Consider the following 21,093-nt stretch of genomic DNA (forward strand, 5'->3'; position numbering starts at 1 on the left):
AGTCATCCTTCAGCAATTTGCCCCGTATATATCACGCGGCCATTGATGAAAAAAAGAGCCCTTCTAACCCTCCCCGGAAATGAACCCGTTTTCCGTTCATTTGCCGGGGCTCTTTATTGGATATTAGTCAACAATTCTTTGCTTCGTTAAACCACAAATTTGGCCTTTGCTCTAGTGCTTCCAGAAGTGGCACTGTCAGTATGGCCGGAGAATTCAAGTTGATCCGTATCTTTCAATCTCAAAACTTCTTTAAATCTTCGGCCAATCGCTTCTAGCGTTGCACGCCCCTTCTCGGCAGAGCGCCCATCTGAGCCAGGAATGCTTTTGCCGACAGTTCTGGTCCAGAGGCCGATACGGTAGAAGCCTTTACGAACATTCACAACAACGCCCATTACTTCATTATCACCGTCGCTCTCGAGTGTCTCACCAATTGCAGCAAGCTGAGAGTGAAGCCAAAGCTCATCGATGGGAACACTGCGCTTATCTCTGAACTGGAAAGACCATTTACCGCCATGCTTATTCTGCTGATCCTCCCACTCTGGTCGAACACCTTTTTTGAATAAGTGATAATCGGCTTTTAGACCAAGTTCAGACGTTGGTGTGATGTTGTTCTGGTTCAGTAGGTCAGCCGAGAAAAAGGCCATGGAAGATTCGACTACCTACATAAATACCCCAGAACTCTTCAACGGAGTTGAAAGTAACGACTTCTTTGAGTAAATCGTTCCAGTTATCGCCCTATTATCAACCCAGGAACATATAAGCGCTATAATTCGAAAAATAAAAAAGTCAACCAGGTGGGATCAATCATACCTTGCCAATCGGAGGTTTCGTAAACCAAAGGGTCCACTCGTGCATCAGTGGATGTTTTACATTAAAGTTATTTGGGTCGTGAAAAACTGTGACTTCTTCAGTATTCTTAACTTCAGGTTCCATGCCATTTGGAGGAGCGTTCTCGTCTGTGACAGGAAGAACGACGCTTTCGGCGACTGCGGCGGCCATGGTGGTATTTAGCGAGTGAGCTATTATATGCGTTTTAGGGTTCTCGAGTCGCTGAATGGAACAAAACGGGGGTTTGACGCGCGAGTGAAAGGAGTGCGTGACGGTTGGCGGGGGGGGAAGGTTGGAGGACTGAATCGAGGTTGGGTTGCTGAGAGCGCGGATGGCGTTGCTTCGAGGTGGGAAGGCGCAGGGGGAAATGCCAGCCTTCTGTAGAGGTTAAGGCACTGGACGAAAGGTGTTATGAGGGACAAAGTTAGCGATAAATTCTCTGCTCCAGGCAGAACAAGAGCGGTATTAGCAGCGTTGCTTTGGTTTTAAATGTAAACTCGATGTTCAATGCGATGATTTTTTCTGTGACGGCCTGGAGCTCATGTTTGTCATGTTTGCTTGTGACTACCTGTTACTTCTAGTTAAGGGGCTTGATTATATAATGGCAATAAGTACTCCGTATACTATACGAAGTACGCAGAAGACCAGAAAAAACAACAGACAAAAAACTACACGGCCCAATGACATCTAAGAGAGTAGAAGTTCCATGAAGGGGTATTCTATATTTATGTATCTCTGTAGCATTTTGGTGTGTACTATGAAATCAGTAGTCTATATCTGGGGTATAAAACATCCTAAGCCCCCTAAACCAACAATCCCTGCCTATAGATGAGTCTTTCAAATCCCAAAAACATTTAAAGAACCTGTGGCTGTTTCTTATTATTTATAAGACTGAGTATACAATTCCATCCTACCAACAGGTTAGTACTGTTGCATACACAGACAGCTTTACATCTCGACTCACCCAAGCTCACAATATTGACGACTAGTACTCGATGTTCTAGTGGCACAATGGAAAAGTTTGCGGCTTGCACCCATGGCCAAAGCATAACATTGGCTTTGTATGCTGGTAAGAAGCTAGTTCGAAGCTTTTCAACAGGGTCATTGCCTTCCATCACAGACATTGACGACAGAAACATAAAGAGGTGTGTGGGAGTGAACAGGAGCTGGTCGCTGCACACTCTGGCAACCAATGTAAGTGTTCGGCTTTTGAGAGCTACATTCCGTGAAAGAAATTTGTACCAGGTGACGGCCGCAGGCCCGAAAATAACTACCCGGATAGCTGTCAGTCTCTGTGATTAATTATGTGGGTAATAATCACCAACCACCACCGTAAAACACCATTCGCCCAGTCCGAACATAGTTGTGATTTTCGATTCCTACCCGGTCAACAAGCTGCTGAGCCAGGACATCTCCGGCTCCAAAGAGTACCTAAACAGGATCAAGTTCATTGTCAATCGTGACCAAAAATGGTATTTCCGGGAACGGACGTACTGCGCTTCCAATACTTTGAGTCAGCAATGGATGCCTGGCCAATCGAGCTTGGTACCTATGATATGGAAGGGGAGTTAGCCATCTGTCCGAGCTTCAACTGCCGAAAGAACCTCACCAACGTAACATTTTTTTGCAATATACGTTTCAAAATGTATCTAGCAGTAGATGTATTTCCTTTAAACAAGATCAATTGGCCATGGCTTAGGAGAGCCGGGGAGGAGAAGATAATGCCCTGTGAAGGGGTAACCTTCGTTTGCAACAATACCGCGTTCTTCGTACAGAAGTACTCCTAATTGATAACTAGTTCCTGTGCCAAGCTGGTCACGTTATCGACACCTCACCAACGACATATCGCCACTGCGTCAGCCTGATTTGGACTGATTAGGGCTTGGGGCTGGAATAGGGTTTCCCAGTCACTCGCTTAGCCCCATGATTACATAATGGACCACCACTGGGCAGCGGAGACGAAGCAGGCAATTTTCAATGTGATCGAAACGACGACAAGCTCTAAATCAGCCAATTCTTCGACCACAGCTCGCCTTTTGATCTCCCTGTCCCTCTCCCATTATTCAACTCCGGCAATCGAACATGGCTGACGCTCCCCGTGGAGGTGCCCGAGGCGGATTCGGTTCGCGCGGTGATCGTGGACGTGGTCGTGGCCGCCGAGGACGTCGTGGACCCAAGAGCGAGGAGAAAGAATGGCAGCCAGTTACTAAACTCGGCCGCCTCGTTAAGGCCGGGAAGATCACCAGCATGGAACAGATCTACCTGCACAGCTTGCCCATCAAGGAATATCAGATTGTTGACTTCTTCTTGCCCAAGTTGAAGGATGAGGTTATGAAGGTATATACACCAATTCCTGGTCCATAACGTTTGATAGGAGCAATCTGGATGCGAATTAGGCGGTTTAAAAGAGTTGGGATAATAAGATACAAAAAGCTTGCCCTAAACCGTGCTAATTCGTGATTACTCCATCTAGATCAAACCTGTCCAGAAACAAACCCGCGCTGGTCAGCGCACCCGTTTCAAGGCTATCGTTGTCATTGGTGACTCGGAAGGCCACGTTGGCCTCGGTATCAAGACATCCAAAGAAGTTGCTACTGCCATTCGCGCCGCCATCATCATCGCCAAACTTAGCGTTCTTCCCGTCCGCAGAGGTTACTGGGGCACCAACCTCGGTGAGCCACACTCACTGCCGACCAAGGAGAGTGGAAAGTGCGGTTCAGTCACAGTTCGGGTATGTTTCAATCCACTCTGGATATCAGGGATTTGAATGCTAACACACTATCCTAGTTGATTCCTGCTCCTCGCGGTACAGGTCTCGTTGCCTCCCCTGCCGTCAAGCGCCTGCTTCAATTGGCTGGTGTCCAGGACATTTATACATCCTCCTCCGGCTCTACTAAGACTTTAGAGAACACACTGAAGGCTACCTTCGTCGCTGTCGCCAACACATATGGTTTCCTGACACCTAACTTGTGGAAGGACACGAAACTGATGAGAAGTCCTCTCGAAGAATTTGGCGATGTCCTCCGGGAAGGAAAGCGATACTAAAAATTTCTATTCTAATTCTGTCTCTTGTTTCTGCCATGTTCTTCTAGCTAGGTTGAAAGGAGTCTATGCAAATGAGAAATGATTCCAATTTGAGACTAAATGAAGTATACGATCTTTTTTAAACTTGAGATCGTCCTCTAAGCTAATTGCCTATCGGTCACTAGAAAGCTGTCTTTCTACCCTTATAAATAAAAGGGCGTGAATCATTGTTTCAAAGGCACATTTGACGAAAAAAAACGTTTGAATTCTGCTACTACACCCTAACACACATCTGATCGGATTAGAGAACTTCGGTATCCTGCAAATACCTTGAACCTGAATCAATTGCGATCGTTAAGCATTAAGGGAATAACCAGTGAAATGTAACGTGGAATATTACAGGTCGGCCAGGTCTGTCAGCATAAAATATCGCATTATTCAAGGCTAGGTGATTTGCCATAGAAAATCGGACTTGAATACGGATAGCTTTGACGTTGTTTCCCAACCCCAGTATTGAATGGCCGGTTACGCCAAGGAATATGCTTTTGGTACTTGCATAGTCCTAGACGTGCTTCAGGCCTGACTATTTTATGACCAGTACTCCCGGTTTTCAACCTGAAACTTAGAATATACCTAAAGGCATGCATGTAGCTGCAAGGGGTGCGGCTTGCAGGAGAAACCTTTCGTATGTATGTACAGTATGTATGTGCTACACATACATACAAAGAGCTGCTGATGTAGAAGCAGCCAACAAATAATGGCAACTTTCTTATTCAGACAATGCAATGGATACTGAAACCCCCAGGCCTGAAGATATTAACCCTGCCTTCTGGAACATTGCGAGAAAATATAAGTCCCATAACTCTTCTGTACAGATGGCTGGACAATATATTGGCTCAATTTCCCAAACGATAGTATGAGCATGAACAGCTTTATATAGCCCCTATGGCTTTAGCCAACCAAACAAGAAGCTGTTGTTTCTTCAAGGTGCTCTGAAAACAAGAATCTTCTCTCTAAATTTGTGCAGTTTCATTAAAACCTTTTGCCCGGTGACATCGCCCATAGCAACGCAACTATTGTTTTTCTCTCATGGAAACCAAGAATTGCAAACGTTGTTCTCTCTATTCTCCCTTTAATCACATCTCCAGTACGTGACTTGTTTGGCTGTGGGAGGGGGAACTGGGGGAATATAGACTAGAGCTGAAGCCTGGGTAAGAAATCATGGCTTGCCATGGAAACAGGGCTTCTTTTCTCCAGTGCTCAATGGCAGTGGATAGTGATGAGGAGGAGACCTACCCGGAGAAGCGCCTAGGCAAGTTTGAAAAGGTCAAGCTGAATTTGGTGGCCCAGGATATTGCTCACTTTTTGTCTTTCTTTTGAAAATAGGCCCTTTTAGAGCATCCTTAACCCCTCGTCCCAGTCGACCTGCGTCAACCGCCACTTCTGCGTCAATTCCTGACGCGTTACGCCAAAAGATTCTCAAGAAGAGGCGTCTCAGTATGAATGATACGCCGCGTTTCTCAATTCGCTTTAACAACGCAGAAATCTGTCGAATTTTTGACTTTGGACGAACTACACGAACTCGCTCTTCATCCATTGGGAGCAGTGGCCGAGGCATATTGCAGTCTTCTCCTGATCAAACAACAATCGATAGCACGGAGGCGTTTCGCGATGATACCTACTACACAGATGGCTCAGCCAAACCAATCATGTCATTTCGAGGCGGCAGCTCTTGGAGGCACCTAGATGCGGAGCGTGATAACGTTTATCTTGATTTATTCTGGTCCTCCCATAAGGAAAATCCGTTTCGCCCAGAAATTATGCCGATTGTCGAGCTTGCTCCCCTTTCAAACTTCCGTCACCTGCGCATCCTGAAACTCACTGGTATGCTTCAGTCATATCAGCCCTATATTTGGCAGGCAGTTTGGCTCAACCAGAATTTGGAAGAGTTGCATTTAGAAATGGCATTAGAGCCGTGCATCCGCCAAACCTTCTGCGCAAGTTGGCCAAAAATTCGAGGGAATTGGTTTCCACGTACTGCAGTAGCAGTCCGAGGACTTTATTAGTAAGTAGTGACCTGCAAAGGGAGCTGGATATGAAAAATATGATTAATTTTGCTTGAATTTGAACTATTGAAACTGACTGATATTTACTAAATAGCGGGAAGAGTGGACGAGGGGAACTGCAACGTCGAGTCGGGTTTGGAGAATATTTAGATAAACATGCAATCGCAGCAGCAAAGATTGCAGCAGCAGCATTGGGTCCTACGTCGGAAAAGCTACCGGTGGTGAAACTAACGCTTATGGGTTTTGTGGTGGATTCGGATCCTTTCTTCCTTTGGTTCAACCCCCACCGTCTACGCAGTATCGATTTCAAAGACCACTGCGTAGACGCTGGGTTTGCCCTTCCTGTTAAAATGAGTGAACATGTCATTGTGTCTTGGCCCCGGGAGGACAGTATTGGGGAGGCTAAGGGGGCAAAGAAAGTTTGGCCTGGAGAAATTCGGCTTATACATTTGGGCTCAAAGAAGGAACATGTTAAGACCAGCAGCAGTAGCAAAGGACGTAACAAGGGGAAAACCAAAGCGCGTACCTGGGGGTGGACGTCAAAATCAAGATAAAAAGAACAATATACAAGTTTATTCTACTGAGTGGTGAGAATTGGTGTTTGGCAACCTTCGCGACCTTCTCATTTCTTAACCTGGAGTTCCAGTAGTTAGTACTTAATATTTCGTGGCAAGCCCTTTCCAATCGGATATTATGATACTAAGGGCCCAATCTTTAACCCCTTTATAAGGCTATTTCATGTAAATAGTTTACAAAAACACAACAGTATTAGACCTGAAGACATATAATCCATAAAAATTGAACGATTAAAAGCATTATATTCAGCCGTCCGTATTTTCCCCAAAATGTTTAGCTATGACCTAATAGCAGAGTCGAGGTTCAAAGATCTTTTAAAATAGAGCTTTGGCCCCCTGAATTTCCATTCACACTTTACAGTAAATCAGACTCACGTATGGGTATTTTGTCCTTTCTATATAATTTTGGGGTTGGGGCTTAGGGTATTTACGCCTCGTTGTCGCCCACTCTAAGGGCGCCTTCATTGCCAATACCATTAGACCAGAAACCGTCGATATTTAGGGTACTTCATGAATATAAGTAGGTGTAGTAAAGTATTGGGCTGCATTCAACTCACATGGATTGCATGCTATCGTGGGAGACGACAAGCCAGTATCCGAGCACCCCTTGTGATAAAACATCAAGAATAGCGTAGACGATTATCTCCGCATCGACACTCATACGGCGAGTGTTGGAAGAAGCAGCCCAAACTCTAAACGTCATCAGCAAAGGGTGTTTGGTATGAATAATAACACTGGGACCTACATTGGATAAATTAGAAGAAGGACGAGGAAGTATCCTGCGATAGAAGAGTAAAAGGCCCTCGTCTGATTATCCTTTTGCAAGGTAGCCTTGCGCCCGTGGAATCCAACGTGGTACGCAATGGTGAAGTATGAGAGTAAGGAGATCGTAAACCACGCCCATCTCGTGCCGCCGTGTCCACCAAAAACGCTGATTAGCCCGCTGACGAACATAATGATATTTGCTGTAACAGCCACAAGAAGGCTGGCTCCATTCATGCCTGCCAATAGAGCCAGATTTGTAATACTCAGGGAGAACGACAAGCCCCAATTGAGCCAGCGAACCCAATAAACCTGACGAAAAACTTCTTCGACAGTGTCTGGCGCGTTCTTATGCCGATGATGAATAGTAGCAACATTAAACCCAATACCCTCTCCTGTGGCCATGGCAAAGTAGGCAAGGAAGGAGATGGTCGTTACTATGGAGGTCAGAACATGGAATAGTCTCTTTGGCTTAGGGATTGTTAGTTTCTTGGGCTTCAAGACGGGCTATACATGTATCTCTTACCACTATCACCCGACTGCCGAGAATATAGAAAATCAAGGACGAAAGAAGCATGAGAATAGTTACAACCCTGCCACGACTTAGTTAACAACTCTTTACATTGCTGACCAAAACGTACCACAGGCTTCGTCGGCCAGTATTTCCCAGCTCCTGGAAGACTGGAGGATGCCCAATGGGCGGGACATGTGGATCTTCCATCATCCCGGGCGTCTTGAACATAGTATGTCGAATCTTCTTGATAAGGAGTAGTTAGCAAGCAAATCACGGCCAAACCCAGGAACCGTCAAGAAACACTGAGGCAGTAGGCATATCTGGAGCAGAACAATGCTCGGGCGCCCAGGGTATTTAAGGCGGATAGAGCAGGCGAAAACCGGCGGGCTGCGGCTCGCCCTCCCACAACAAGATGTTAAACCAGGCCAGCATCCCCGGCGTCGTCATCGGTATGCCAACTCCCCTGGCGTTATCCAATCGGGCACGAAGGACAGCAACGGTTGCCTTCGAGGGGCTTGTAATAGTTGGCTGGCCTGAGTCAGCACCAGCTCTGTAGTTGATGGCGGAACACGCGAGCCAATGGCCAGCGGCTTGGCTTACGGAGGAGGCGACGGGGATCAAAAGCAAGCGAAGCAATCCATGGCAAATGCTTGTTCATCCATTTGGCTGGGTGCATGATTGGTGTTTGCGGCCTGTAGGACGGCTGGGTGAGTTACATACATATGAGGTGGTGGGCGTCTTGTGATTGGGAAACAATGGTGGCACGAAAAACGTCCCAGGTTTGCCCGATGACTCCACGAATCTCGGACGCTTATCAATCGCCGTTGTTTCTTGTCAAGGGTGGGGGTTAGCGGTGAATATTTATCCTCCGAGTTGAAGAGATGAATTATACCCGTTTTTGCGGGTCGCTAGCTATTATACAGTGGAAATAGTATACATGAGAACATCGATACTTCATCCCGAAAGCAGGAATCTTAAGCAGAATTGCTCCCTATAGTCTGTGAAACGCCAGAAGCTTCACTTTCAGGCTCAGCTAAGTCCGAAACGACGCTCTCGCATCGCTGGCACAGGGAGTCTACTTGAGATTTGTCTGTGGGCACAAGATATTTCCAGCACCTCTCGCACTTATTCTGAACAGGTGCATATATCCATACCTTTCCCATTTCGCCGTTCGGAAGCTCGAATTCGGTTTCATAGCTCCATTCAGCGGTGTTCATCCCCGCAGGCGGTTTATTGCCCTTGCACCCGGTAGTAACAGAAGAGACCACCAAGAAATCGGCTAACTCCAAAGTACCAAGCTCTTGGAATATACTAGCAGAGTCTGGAACTTCGAGATGAACGAATGACTGGAGAGACGAGCCCATCTCCTTTTTTATTCGAGCAGTTTCCTGGAGCATTTTTACGGCCGAATTCGCAGCAGCCAGAGCGGGATAACCTCGTTCTAAATATGAGTTTTCCCATTCTGATCTCGGAGACGCCGTAATACGATGGTGGGGGTGTTCTATAAAAGATTGAATAGCTTTAGGAGTATGTTCCCAAGATTCTTCAACTAAGAGTGGGACGACAGGCCCTAGAATGCTTTGTATATGGGTGTAGATGTGAAAAAGCGTGGTCTGTGCAGCTCTTCGACTTTGCCCATCGACTTGATCTGCGTATAGGCGGTCCTTAATAGATTCAATATAGAATGCAGAGAAATCGGCATTGGCCCATCGATTAAGAGCCGTGATTGCCTTAAAGAATTCCAAGTTTTTAAATGCTTCTTGACAAGTGAGGACAAGTGAACGTAGCTGTGATAAAGCAATTTTATCTGTTGCACGTAAGGACTCATACGGAACTTGGTACTTCGGGTCAAAGTCTTGGAGAGCCCCAAGAATGAGTTTAAAAGTGACACGATATTTGTGAAGGCTACCATTTGTGGCTTTAAGTATTTGTGGCCCGATTACCACGTCCTTCGTATAGTCACTACCAGCAACCCATAACCTCAAGGCATCTGGTCCAAGCGCATCATAAAGAGGTGTTGTTATTTTCCCCTTTACGCCTTTCGGCTTCTTGATCTTTAAAGGGGGGAGAAGAGTGCCATTCATAATTTCATGTGGGTGTATTATATTACCAATCGACTTACTCATTTTACGACCAGCGTGGTCGAGAGTAAATCCGTGAGTGACAAGCGTTTTAAAGGGTGCTTTAATGGGGCCATTCGGATTTTTGGAGAGCTGATGTGCAACGAAAGTTAATAAACTTGATTGAAACCATCCGCGGTGCTGGTCTGTTCCTTCCAGAAAAATATCAGCGCTTGGGGTCACAGTTCCTCCCTCTTGTTTCATCTGCGACCAACTGGTTCCGCTATCAAACCAAACATCCATAGTATCCTTTCCTCTTGTAAAGCCTAGACTAGCCGGATCTCGGAGAGAGGGGGGAATCCACATGATATCATTTTCGTCGTCCGTCCACCAGGCGTCAATACCACGTTGCTTGATAACATCCATGATATGAGTGACACTTTCTCTAGTTAGTACGGCCTCGCCAGTTTCACGTTGATAAAGGGCAGGAATAGGAACGCCCCAAGCTCGCTGTCTGGAGATACACCACTCGGTTCGATTTTTAACAAAAGCTTCTAATCTAGCCTTGCCAGACGAGGGAAAAAAGCGAACATTCTGCAGAGCGCCGACGGCTTGCTTGCGGATATCACCAACGTCGGCAAACCATTGTTCTGTTGCCCGAATAATAACTGGCATTTTTGAACGCCAGTCATAGGGGTATTTGTGTCTGTATCTATGCTTGCGGAGTAGCCAGCCCTTTTCTTCCAAATGACTTATAACAGTTTTATTACCCTCAGCCAAAACACTCTTGCCACTTAGCAGGCTGGGATTTGAGGGTACAGCTGCGTCAGTAAAGCGGCCTTCCCCATCTACAGGAGCGAATGCGGGAATTCCATGCTTAAGGCAAACCTCGTAATCTTCCATACCGTGTCCTGGGGCGCAGTGAACCAAACCAGAGCCTGATTCATCTGTGACAAAATTGGCTGAAATTACCGGCTGAAAGCCCGCACCTTTATCTTTGAAATGTGGCCGATATGTGGTTTTAGATAACAGCTGAGCACCTGGAATAGTGACAAGAACATCTAGTTTGTCCTCGAGCAACCCTTCAACGTATTCTCGACGGGATTCAGCAATCAATAGTTTACCATGCTTTGTTGACTGCACAATCGCATATCGAAGATCCTTGTGAACGGCGATAGCGGCGTTTGCTGGTAAAGTCCAGGGTGTCGTTGTCCAGATAACTGCAGATATCTCATCTCCAGCTACTAGAGAGTGTTCGATTATTTTAGCCGGCATGGCTGCAAGGGGATATTTGACAAGGGCAGCATGCGATACGTGATCGTCCCGATATTCCAATTCGGCTTCTGCCAGCGCTGTACTGGTGGAAGGTGACCAGTAAACAGGCTTATACCTGCGATATATCAATCCTTTATCCATCATATCAAGAAAAACCTCTAATTGCCGCATCTCAAACTCCTTATCCATAGTTTTCCAATGCATTCCCCAATCGCCCATAACGCCCCATTCCTGAAAACCCTGCATTTGTTTTGCGACTGTTTCCTCCGCCAACTGCCGCGCGACTGTCCGGACCATCGCTGGGCTCGCATTGTTGCCTAATTCTTTTCTGGAATTCAACGCTTTCAATTCAATTGGTAAGCCATGACAATCCCAACCGGGGATATATTCCACTCTTTTCCCTTGGGCAACTTGTACTCGGCATATAATGTCTTTGAGAATCTTATTCAGCGCATGTCCAACATGGAGGTCGCCATTGGCGTAAGGAGGTCCATCATGGAATATGAACTGAGAGTGATTATTGGGTCGATGGCGACGCTGCCAGGAATAGAGGTCGTCGCTGCATCGTCGAAGGTATTTTGCCTGCTCTGCGGCCGCAATGCGAGCTGGGAAAGTAGATTTCGGGAGCTTGAGCGTCGACGACCAGGACCGAGCGAGAGATCTAGACAGGTCCGGCATGCTCTCTCCAGCTATTGCATTAATCACGGCCGCGAGAGACTTTGGAGCGAATGGGAAAAAACTCTCCGCACATGGAACTGCGTATACAGAATAGTACCAGATTTACGGTCATTTAACGTAAATAAAGCATCGTACCGTGTATTGGCTTTGAAATTTCACGGCGGAAAGGGGATTATAATTTATCCGAGCCGAATCTTCTGCGCAAGCCAAAAAGCTCCAATTTCTGTCAATAATAACCTACATCCTCAAAAATAGCGGAAAACCTTAAATAGTTGCACATTTCATACGACAACTTTCATATTCTTCGGTGTAGCTGTGTATATTATGTCAGGAGCTGCACACACCCATATATTGATATAGTCCGTAGAAAGTCAGCCAAACAAACCCACACGCCAATTAACACCTCGCTTGAATAATGAATAATACACGAGATGAAATAGTTATGTCCTGAACTCCAGTATCCAATACCAATAAGGATCAATAGACGGTTAAACAACTAACCGCGCCATTCTTCAAAACCTCAAAGAGCAATCCTGGAAAGCCAAATAGCTCTGTGTTGCCGAGCGAGTCAATATCCCCTGTAGCAGCCTGCTGGCACTGCTTTGAATTTTCTTCCCAGCCCCCAAGCAGTTCAATGCTGCTGCCAGGGCTATCTCCCCAGCCTCGATTAAGAACCATTCCTCTTTGGAAGGCATTTTCTTCCGAGGTATTTGAGTAGAAGCCTTTCCAAATCTCCTTTAGCTTTGGTGATATCGTCTTATAATGAGTCTCTGAATTTAAAAACATATTTCCATCCATAAGGAGGGCCCATCGACTTCTCCTATGTCGGTTAAATGTATGAGAGCCAGGGACATTTCCATGTAGGATCACTTTTGTGACTGTTAAATGTGAGGATGGTATGATTGCAGGCGTCTTTGAAGTAGTTGACCCTGGAAATGAGGGGCTGGGAGTAGTTGGATGGGAAATATACAAATCAAAGCCGTGGTTAAAGTAGTTGTAGAAGCACTCCCCAGATAGAGAATTGTCATGATCGTGGGAGGATGTCGAGTCATCAGAGTCTTCAATAGCACTGTTGTCAGGTGTATGATCCAAGTATGGAGGTTCCATGTGATTTTCGCTACGCGGAGGGCTAATATCAGTATTTGTAGAGTCGCCGGGACTTCTTCCACCATGAATAAGAATTCGGCGGTCGTTCTTGCGGTAGATAGCATCTGGTGGCCCTAATTCCGCGATTAAATCTTGTGGAGATGTCTCGGATAGAGTAATCCAAAAAGGTAAGCTCCCTTTTCGAATTATTTCGATTCTACCTCCTCCATGTACATTCACGAAATCAACTTCCTCTGCCAGGTGCTCCTTATTTTTTCCGGTTAAGGCAGTTAACCGAGGGTATATTGGCAGGCGGGTAAAAAGGTTAGATCTTGCATCAGCCCAAGAATCCCCAAGAAAGATGGCCATGGATGCTGCTAAAATCGAATTTGACGGCAACATCTTGCTAACAAAATCGTAATCGGCGGGCCGAGGCGAGTGTATGAGTGGAAATGCAAAGGAAACCCCGGGATATGACAAAATGTAGGTACCATGAACCTCCTCGGAAGACTCTGGAGGAATGTATTCCCCAGGAAAGGTTAGTCCAAACAACCGATTATAAATATGTCTAAATTTGGGGCCAGTATTTTCGGCTGCATCTTGATGACCCCCTTTGAAGACTTCCCGACCCTTGTAAAGAAATGTGGTTTTCGTAAAATCTAATACTTCAATCAAGCGGAGCCTTTGGTCAAGACCGTCGAATCGCAGCTGTATGCCATTTTCAGGTAGACGGACCTCAATAGGGCTATGTATTGGGTCTGATGGGTTATACACAAGGTTAATGGTTGGATATGACTGCGGGGCGGCTTTTAGGCGAGTTAGCGTATTATGTAGAGAGGCTCCAAGGGCTAAAAAAAGGATATAAAATCAGTATTCAACTTATTATATGCAGAACTGAGGTTCCCAGGCAGCTTGAAGGCGAGTAGGTAGGAGGGAGATACGAAAAAGAAACGTACTTAACCAGCCCAGCCCCTGGCCAGGAAAAACATCCATAGATAAAATGGACATGGCAGGGGATACAAGATTTATAAGGCAACCGTCGTGGGTGTGCTTTAAGAGGAGTTGAATAATTTAAATATTACTATTGTATCAGGGCGAATATGAGGAGGGACACTGGATGACAAGATGCAGCTGCCCACAAGTGACGGTAGTTAGGGGTTACGTCAGTAAGCACATGATAAGTTGCTGATATAAGCTGAGCCTCACAAACTCTATTATGTAATATTCCACCAATCGCGTCGCTTTGCGTTCATTGTTTACCTTTTGCTGTTTTGGTTGAAATCCCGCGGAATCTTCGACATTCCTTGCAGCGCTGTATTGCCTACTAGTGCTTCCATGTTATTCTTTTGCGTCTATTTCTAGAGCTTGTATTGCACGAGCAATACATGAAGGTTGAATTTTACTCCTTCGACTCTTCCAATGGCTGGCTCCACGCGATCCCAAAGCACGAGGGATGCAAAAACACGAGATCCCCTTAAACGGGCACCCCTCCGTGCGACTACGAAGACACGGCTATCTGCAATCCATGATCGGTCCGGAACTCCAGCCAACCTCACCAGACTTTCAGCGCCCAGCTCGGTGCGCCCCAACGTATCACCTGGCACCTTATCCAACGCCGGGTTAAAACGCAAGGACCGGGAGTTCGAACAGGAGGTTCCTGGAGATACTAACATTCATGTGGCCGTTCGTTGCAGGGGAAGAAATGAAAGAGAAGTTAAGGAGAACAGTGGCGTCGTGGTTTCTTGCGAAGGGGTTAAAAGCACGATGGTTGAGCTATCCATGGGCCCAAATGCCTTGGGGAACAAGGCCTACAATTTCGACAAGGTCTTCTCGCCAGCCGCAGATCAAGCTACTGTGTTCGAGGAAGTGGTAGTGCCAATGTTAAATGAGGTTTGTTTAATGTGACAACATGATTATGGTAATGATATTTCTGACATTGCCCATGTTGTAGATGTTGGCAGGCTACAACTGTACAATTTTTGCGTACGGGCAAACTGGAACCGGAAAAACATATACCATGTCGGGTGACATGACTGATACGCTTGGACTGTTATCTGATGCTGCGGGAATCATCCCTCGTGTTTTTTATGCACTCTTCAAAAGATTGGAGGAAACTGAAAATTCAGTTAAATGCTCCTTTATCGAGTTATACAACGAAGAGTTGAGAGATTTGCTCTCTCCAGAGGACAACAAATTGAAAATTTACGAAGATGGAGGTAAGAAAGGCAACCACGGCACAATGGTGCAGGGTATGGGGGAATCTTACATCCATTCCGCGTCGGATGGTATCAGGCTTCTCCAGGAGGGTAGTCACCGTCGACAGGTTGCAGCGACGAAATGCAACGATCTCAGTTCCCGAAGTCATACTGTATTCACGATTACTGCATACATCAAGAGATCTACTGACAAAGGTGAAGAGCTTGTAAGCAGTGGAAAGCTAAACCTCGTTGATCTAGCCGGAAGCGAGAATATCCAACGCAGCGGAGCTGAAAACAAGAGAGCCGCTGAAGCTGGTCTAATCAACAAGAGCTTGCTTACTTTGGGCCGAGTAATCAACGCCTTGGTAGATAAGAGCCCGCATATTCCCTATAGGTTGGTTATTGATTCCCTAGCGTATTATCATATGCTTACACCACCTCTATCGCAGGGAATCCAAACTTACGCGTTTGCTGCAAGACTCATTGGGTGGTCGTACCAAAACATGTATTATCGCAACTATATCTCCTTCCAGAAGCAACCTGGAAGAAACGATCTCCACGCTTGACTACGCGTTTCGAGCTAAAAATATTAGAAACAAGCCACAGATAAATTCATCAATGTCTAAGAAAACATTGTTGCGCGAGTTTACAGCTGAAATTGAGAAACTTAAAGGTGAGCTAATTGCAACAAGGTTGCGAAATGGTGTTTACCTATCTGCAAACTCATATGAGGAAATGACCGTTGAAAGCGAATCACGGCGAATTTTAACGGAAGAGCAGAGAGCTAAGATTGAGAGTATGGAGGCAAATCTGAAAAATAAAGTTCAAGAATTGTTCAGTCTGACAAGTAATTTCAACACATTGAAAAAAGATAACGAATCTACACGAGTAAAGTTGGACGAAACCCATGATATCCTAGAGAAAACGGAAATTGTTCTACAAAATACGCAACAGACGTTGGAAGAGGAATCGATGTTACGAGAGGCTCACGAAACTACTGAACTGGAGCTGCGCGACATTAGCACTGGCCTGATCTCTCAGCTTGAAAAATCGGCTACAGATCTGAACAACTTGCACTCAAAATTAGAACGGCGATCTCAACTACATCATTCCAATAAAAAGGTGTGGGAGTCATCAAATAACCATGTTCTAGATATTGCTAGAGTTGTTGATGGCCGAATGGCTACTTTTCAGGCGGAACATAGTTCTCGTCTTGAGAGTCTCTCATCCCGAGTAGAGCGCCATATCGCCGAGGAATTAAAATTAGTTGAATTAGATCGTACTCTGATCAAAAACACAGACGATTCTTTGAAGAACATTGAATATGTCACGCAAATGAAAATGTCAGAAAACCGAGATGAGATGAATGATGTTTTGGAGGAAATCAAAGACTTAAGAGATGATATTCAACAGAAAGTTAGCGATGGTTTAAATGGGTTATCTTCTGCTGCCGCCCGAATTTCCGGGGAAGTAATTCACGAGCTTCAACAATTTCAGGGAGAGGTAGGTAGCTAACAGGAGGGCTACAGGGATGAATTTATGCTAACTATTGCAGTTTCATGGAATGTATAAAACCCTAAGCGACGATTTTGTTATCATGTTTGAATCGCTTGTGCAGCAGCTCCAGACCCAGAAAGAATACGTACGGGAGATCCGTCAAGAATTGGAGAAGGCCAGCCATAAAGCAATGCACGCGAGCGAAGAAGCGTCTGCAACATTGGAAACACTACTTGACGAAGAAAAGCGAAACTCAGAGAGAGAGCGAGCTGAGCTCATGTCTCAAATCCAGGCTCTTCTGAGCTCGACTGCTGAAAAGCAGGCTTTGAGACTTAGAAATAATATCAATAATGCCAGGACTGATATCAAGCAATCACGATCGGCTTTCCAAAAGGCCACTACTTCATATGGACGGGGAATGGACACTTGGGCCGACAATGAGGACAAGCTTCTGAACAACGTTGTTACCTCCGAGAAGGATTTGAAATCGAAACTGATCGACAATATGAGTGTATGTTGGAGATTAGTTGGTTTTAACTTATGAATTGTTACTAATTGAATTTTAGATATTTTCGGCTAGGCATGCTTCTATAGCTGATAGTACTAGTGCAGTTCATGCGGAGACGATTCGCATTGTTGACGAGCAAAAAGAAGATATTCGAACACAAATGAGGGCCCTTGATGAGTTTGTGACTCGTGCTAGGTCATATAACAATGACTATCATGACTCGAACTGTCGTGCACTCCAAACCTTTGACTCGAATATTCGTGCCGCGCACCATGATATAGGTGGCCATCTATCGCAGTTAGGATCGCGTGGAGAAGACTTCCTTGCTGAGCTCAGAAGTGAATATCAAGACATGAAGGCCCTGGGCTTGAATGTTACGGCACTAGTGAGAGAGCCGCTGTCAGAGCTCGAAAACAACGTCCAAAGGGCACAAATGGATGATTATATCCCAACCGGAAATACCCCAGAAAAAACCAATTACCAGTTCTCTATTAAGCTTCCCCAAACAGAGGCTCACGATAAGCTTGTTCGGAAAATGAGGGGACTGAAAAGCCCTGTGAAGAGCCCTGTGAAGAGCCCTGTGAAGAGCCCTATTAAACAAACGCTAGTCGATCTTGAACCGTTTACATCCCCTATGGGTTCCCAGTCTGCATCTCCATGTAAAGGGTTAGTTTATCATGATAACGATGGTTTGGTGGAATCCCCAAACAAGCCATCTTCCATGTCCTCTGGGTTAAGGGAGATTGATATTAATATTTCTCGTCTCCCGAACAGCAGCGTTATACCTGATTTTGGCGTCTCAGCGGATGATTATGATGTCGACAACGACGTTACTGGTCTTTATGGAGACATGCAACCGCCAGCAAAGAGGCGCCTTTCTGAAACCCTAGCTCTGAAAGCGAACTTGACCGGAGAAAAAAAGATGATCCCGAGAAGGGTGACGAGAAGAAACGCTACGACGATCGGGCCTGGTGCGGTTTCCGAAGGTAGGGAGAATATCTTGCCGTCTATATCCGGGAATGGTGAGCTCAGGAGGGTTAGGAGCGGGCTTCATTGATAACAGGCAACGGTATGTTTTTATTTCTTGGTGCTAGCTTTTGGGAAATTAGTAATTGGTGATATTGCTTCCGGTGAAAGTTATATACATCTCGGGGGGGGCTATGACTCCTTTAACGTGACAAATATTGGCTTGTTCTGGATGGGCTAGAGTTGGCTTTGAATTTGTTGACGATTCTTCCCCTAGAAACTTCGCAGACGTATAGATTCCAGCGTAATGAGAACTATTATAATTACCAGCCACCATATTCCCCAATTGTTACGAGTATCCTAATAAATGTTTCAAGAGTGCAAAGTATGTACAACATAAATAGCCCAGCCACTCCTAAAATGCTAGTTTAAGTCCAACGCCATTTTAATCCAATGCACCTTTGATTAAACCATTTCATTCGCCTTCATTTTTTCCAGGAGGTCCTTCCTCTCGATCCTGCACCCCAGATTCACTTGCGTCAACTATTTTCCGCAATTCACTCATCCGCGTTTCGAATAGCTCCACCATTTCCTCCAGTGTTTGCCGTTCCACCTCGTCGGCATTATGCCCTTGTGTGCCCCCAAGGGCTTTCGTAGCCGATGATCCAGATGTACCCTCAATGCTAAGCATCAGGCCGCTTCCGGGGAATGGATCCGAATCTATTGGATTTTTGGCTGTCGTGTTCGGGTTAAGGGGCGAGTCAAACGTAGGAGCGGGAGCGAGCTGGGCATTCAAGACTTGCCAGGTGGACGAGAGAGAGTGAGCAGAGGTGATTTTATAGTCAGAGGGGAGTTGGCAGGGGTGCTGAAGGGGCGTTGGAAGCTGGGAGCTAAGATGCGAAATGGGATCCGAGGAGGGGTTTATGGGTAGGGGGCTTTCCGTGCGGAGGGCGCCTTGAGAAGCCCCTGTGGGCTCGATGTCGAGAATTATAAAGTGCTGCTTTGTACCGGGGGTTGGTAGAGGGAGTTTCCTAGCGTACAGGTGATGAAGAGTTGAGGGGTCCGGCTCATTTTCTTCCACATCTGGTTTCTTTCCCTTTCCGCGTCGTGTTTCTTTTGATGGATCATGCTGCGTCTGCTGCTGGTTCAAGGACCGCATAGCTGCTTCAGTAATTACATCGGTGTCATCGTCAGAGAATATATAACGAACGGTTGGGTGATAAAATCTCGATGAGCTCGTGTCTTCAACTAGAGCAAAGAACGGTCGGAATGATGTAGCAACACCCGCCTGAGGCTGCTCCTGATCTTTATTGCTAGTGCATTGTTTAGGTCCTGAAGAAGTAGTAGATTCCTCGGTCGGTGCTTCACGGCTAAGAACCGAAGGCCTACCGATCCCTGTTGCTGGTTTCGAGGTGGAGGACTGTGAAGCCGTACGGTGCATTGAATGGCTCATCGTCGCCGAGCTCGAAATCCGCTTTCCTTATAACCAGCTGCAGCCCTCATAAATGTTTCCCTAATCGTGTACGGTGCTGGAAGGCAAGGGTATAAACACTCGACGAAGTGTAGTGCTGGTGTCGGAGCTGGGCATGAGCGCCGAAGTTCCAGGGCCAGCTATTCCAAAATAGGAGGTGCCTCCGTTGCATAAAACTACATATTCCGTACGGAGTACTCCGTACTTCAGGAACAACCAATTACGGAGTACCGATCACTGATTAAACAATATATTTTTCTAGTCACCAGCTATATTAAATGAAAACTGCTATTCTATCCATTCCTATTATAAACATCTCATAGCGTTGTTTTTGTTGACCACCGCCCTGCTTGCTAAATGCTTGATAACAAGATCATTCATATCGGTCGTTATGAGAATACATTTTCGCCGTACTTTTCACGGTAAGCGGCCCTAATTCGCTCCATTGTTGATGCATCAGGCATGACATCAAACTTATTCACGTTCAAGGTGCTGATATACCCTCGGTCGAGCGGGCCTCCGTTTCGATCTCGCATATACTTGAGCAAAGCCAGCGCATCACTCATGTCAAACTCCGCTTTCCGGTCTCGCTGTGCAGCGTAGATTCTTCTAAGTTTGCGTTCTAAAGCCCATTCAATCGGCGCTGCCAGGACCATAAGGTTGGAGCCTTTGAATAGAATAATATTTTGTTCTACTGCGCCACGAAACAACCGCGCTTTTGCCTCCTTGGTGATAAATGTCGCGATGTCCTCATTAGCCCATTGTTCATTGTAGTGGAGTTTGCTCGAAACTGTCGCTATTGCTTGCCTCAAGGGTATCTTGATATCATCGTCTACTTCCCATTCCGGGTCAAGCAGATAATCTATGTCTCCTGTCGCTCCTCGATTCCTGAGATAATTGACCGCAAGGAACCCGCCAGCGGCCATCAACTTTATGGGAGCGAATGCGACTACCATTGCATATTTATTTAGCTCCTCATCAACCGCCTTGAGGCCTGAGCAAGGATGTGAGCGGCGTCAATCGTGGATAAACCGAAGGGGTCCAGTTTTTCATACCCTTCTCAAAAGCAGCGGCATCTAAGTATTCCTCAAGGTCAGACATGCTTCTTGGCCATTGCCTCCGTTTTTAGGAGGCAACCGAAAAGGGGTCACTGTTCAAGAAGTAGGGTAAATAATAGAGTGACCAGATAAAAAACCGAGAAAGGTAGAGTACGGCATTGGGAGATGGTTTTGGCAAAGATTAAGCTGGAAATTGGAAGAGGTGCCAGTCGTTTGAACTGCTTATAAAGTTGGCCGGGTGAACCGTTCTGATATTACGTGGTGGACGAAGAAAGAACCCCGCACTAGGCCTTGACTACTATCTGTGGAACTGGGCCGTGCCAAGAACCACCAGGAGTATCACTCTGTACCCCAGCTTCCGTGCATATCTCTTGCTTGCAAATGAGTAAGGTTGGGCGTAATTATCATAGTAATTATCATGGATATACTCTGTATAGGTAGACCACTTTTGGCAGAGTTAGCAGTTGGCATGGGCCAATGGATTCTAATCGCGATACGCTGTTCCTCTTCGGGGAAAAATGGAGAGA

General features: G+C 46.0%; 7 protein-coding genes across 7 annotated transcripts; 3 read left to right on the forward strand and 4 right to left on the reverse strand.

Moving 5' to 3' along the window:
• Nucleotides 1-146: 146 nt before the first annotated feature.
• TIF45 (eukaryotic translation initiation factor 4E) lies at nt 147-999 on the reverse strand (the record flags this gene model as incomplete). Its single annotated transcript, XM_049252298.1, has 3 exons — nt 147-611; nt 664-735; nt 811-999. The coding sequence occupies 3 exons, from the start codon at nt 997-999 to the stop codon at nt 147-149; spliced, it is 726 nt and encodes a 241-aa protein (XP_049108802.1).
• Nucleotides 1,000-2,910: 1,911 nt separating this feature from the next.
• On the forward strand, nt 2,911-3,873 carry RPS2 (40S ribosomal protein; the record flags this gene model as incomplete). The annotated part of the gene is made up of 3 exons (XM_049252299.1): nt 2,911-3,165; nt 3,302-3,559; nt 3,616-3,873. The coding sequence occupies 3 exons, from the start codon at nt 2,911-2,913 to the stop codon at nt 3,871-3,873; spliced, it is 771 nt and encodes a 256-aa protein (XP_049108803.1).
• Nucleotides 3,874-5,115: 1,242 nt separating this feature from the next.
• On the forward strand, nt 5,116-6,472 carry LOZ57_003249 (uncharacterized protein; the record flags this gene model as incomplete). Its single annotated transcript, XM_049252300.1, has 3 exons — nt 5,116-5,219; nt 5,273-5,917; nt 6,013-6,472. The coding sequence occupies 3 exons, from the start codon at nt 5,116-5,118 to the stop codon at nt 6,470-6,472; spliced, it is 1,209 nt and encodes a 402-aa protein (XP_049108804.1).
• Nucleotides 6,473-6,920: 448 nt separating this feature from the next.
• On the reverse strand, nt 6,921-7,997 carry LOZ57_003250 (uncharacterized protein; the record flags this gene model as incomplete). The annotated part of the gene is made up of 5 exons (XM_049252301.1): nt 6,921-6,999; nt 7,051-7,185; nt 7,239-7,726; nt 7,782-7,848; nt 7,897-7,997. 5 exons carry the CDS (start codon nt 7,995-7,997, stop codon nt 6,921-6,923), a joined length of 870 nt encoding a protein of 289 aa, XP_049108805.1.
• A 746-nt stretch (nt 7,998-8,743) lies between these two features.
• On the reverse strand, nt 8,744-13,876 carry ISM1 (isoleucine-tRNA ligase; the record flags this gene model as incomplete). Its single annotated transcript, XM_049252302.1, has 3 exons — nt 8,744-11,821; nt 12,284-13,716; nt 13,825-13,876. The coding sequence occupies 3 exons, from the start codon at nt 13,874-13,876 to the stop codon at nt 8,744-8,746; spliced, it is 4,563 nt and encodes a 1,520-aa protein (XP_049108806.1).
• Nucleotides 13,877-14,287: 411 nt separating this feature from the next.
• Nucleotides 14,288-18,128, forward strand: KIP1 (Kinesin- motor protein; the record flags this gene model as incomplete). The annotated part of the gene is made up of 5 exons (XM_049252303.1): nt 14,288-14,758; nt 14,820-15,460; nt 15,516-16,569; nt 16,622-17,074; nt 17,130-18,128. The coding sequence occupies 5 exons, from the start codon at nt 14,288-14,290 to the stop codon at nt 18,126-18,128; spliced, it is 3,618 nt and encodes a 1,205-aa protein (XP_049108807.1).
• Nucleotides 18,129-18,512: 384 nt separating this feature from the next.
• LOZ57_003253 (uncharacterized protein) lies at nt 18,513-20,609 on the reverse strand (the record flags this gene model as incomplete). The annotated part of the gene is made up of 3 exons (XM_049252304.1): nt 18,513-19,457; nt 19,910-20,502; nt 20,564-20,609. 3 exons carry the CDS (start codon nt 20,607-20,609, stop codon nt 18,513-18,515), a joined length of 1,584 nt encoding a protein of 527 aa, XP_049108808.1.
• Nucleotides 20,610-21,093: the final 484 nt, after the last annotated feature.

Source organism: Ophidiomyces ophidiicola (assembly GCF_022830035.1).
Source record: "Ophidiomyces ophidiicola strain CBS 122913 chromosome Unknown scaffold_10, whole genome shotgun sequence".
Lineage (NCBI taxonomy): Eukaryota > Fungi > Ascomycota > Eurotiomycetes > Onygenales > Onygenaceae > Ophidiomyces > Ophidiomyces ophidiicola.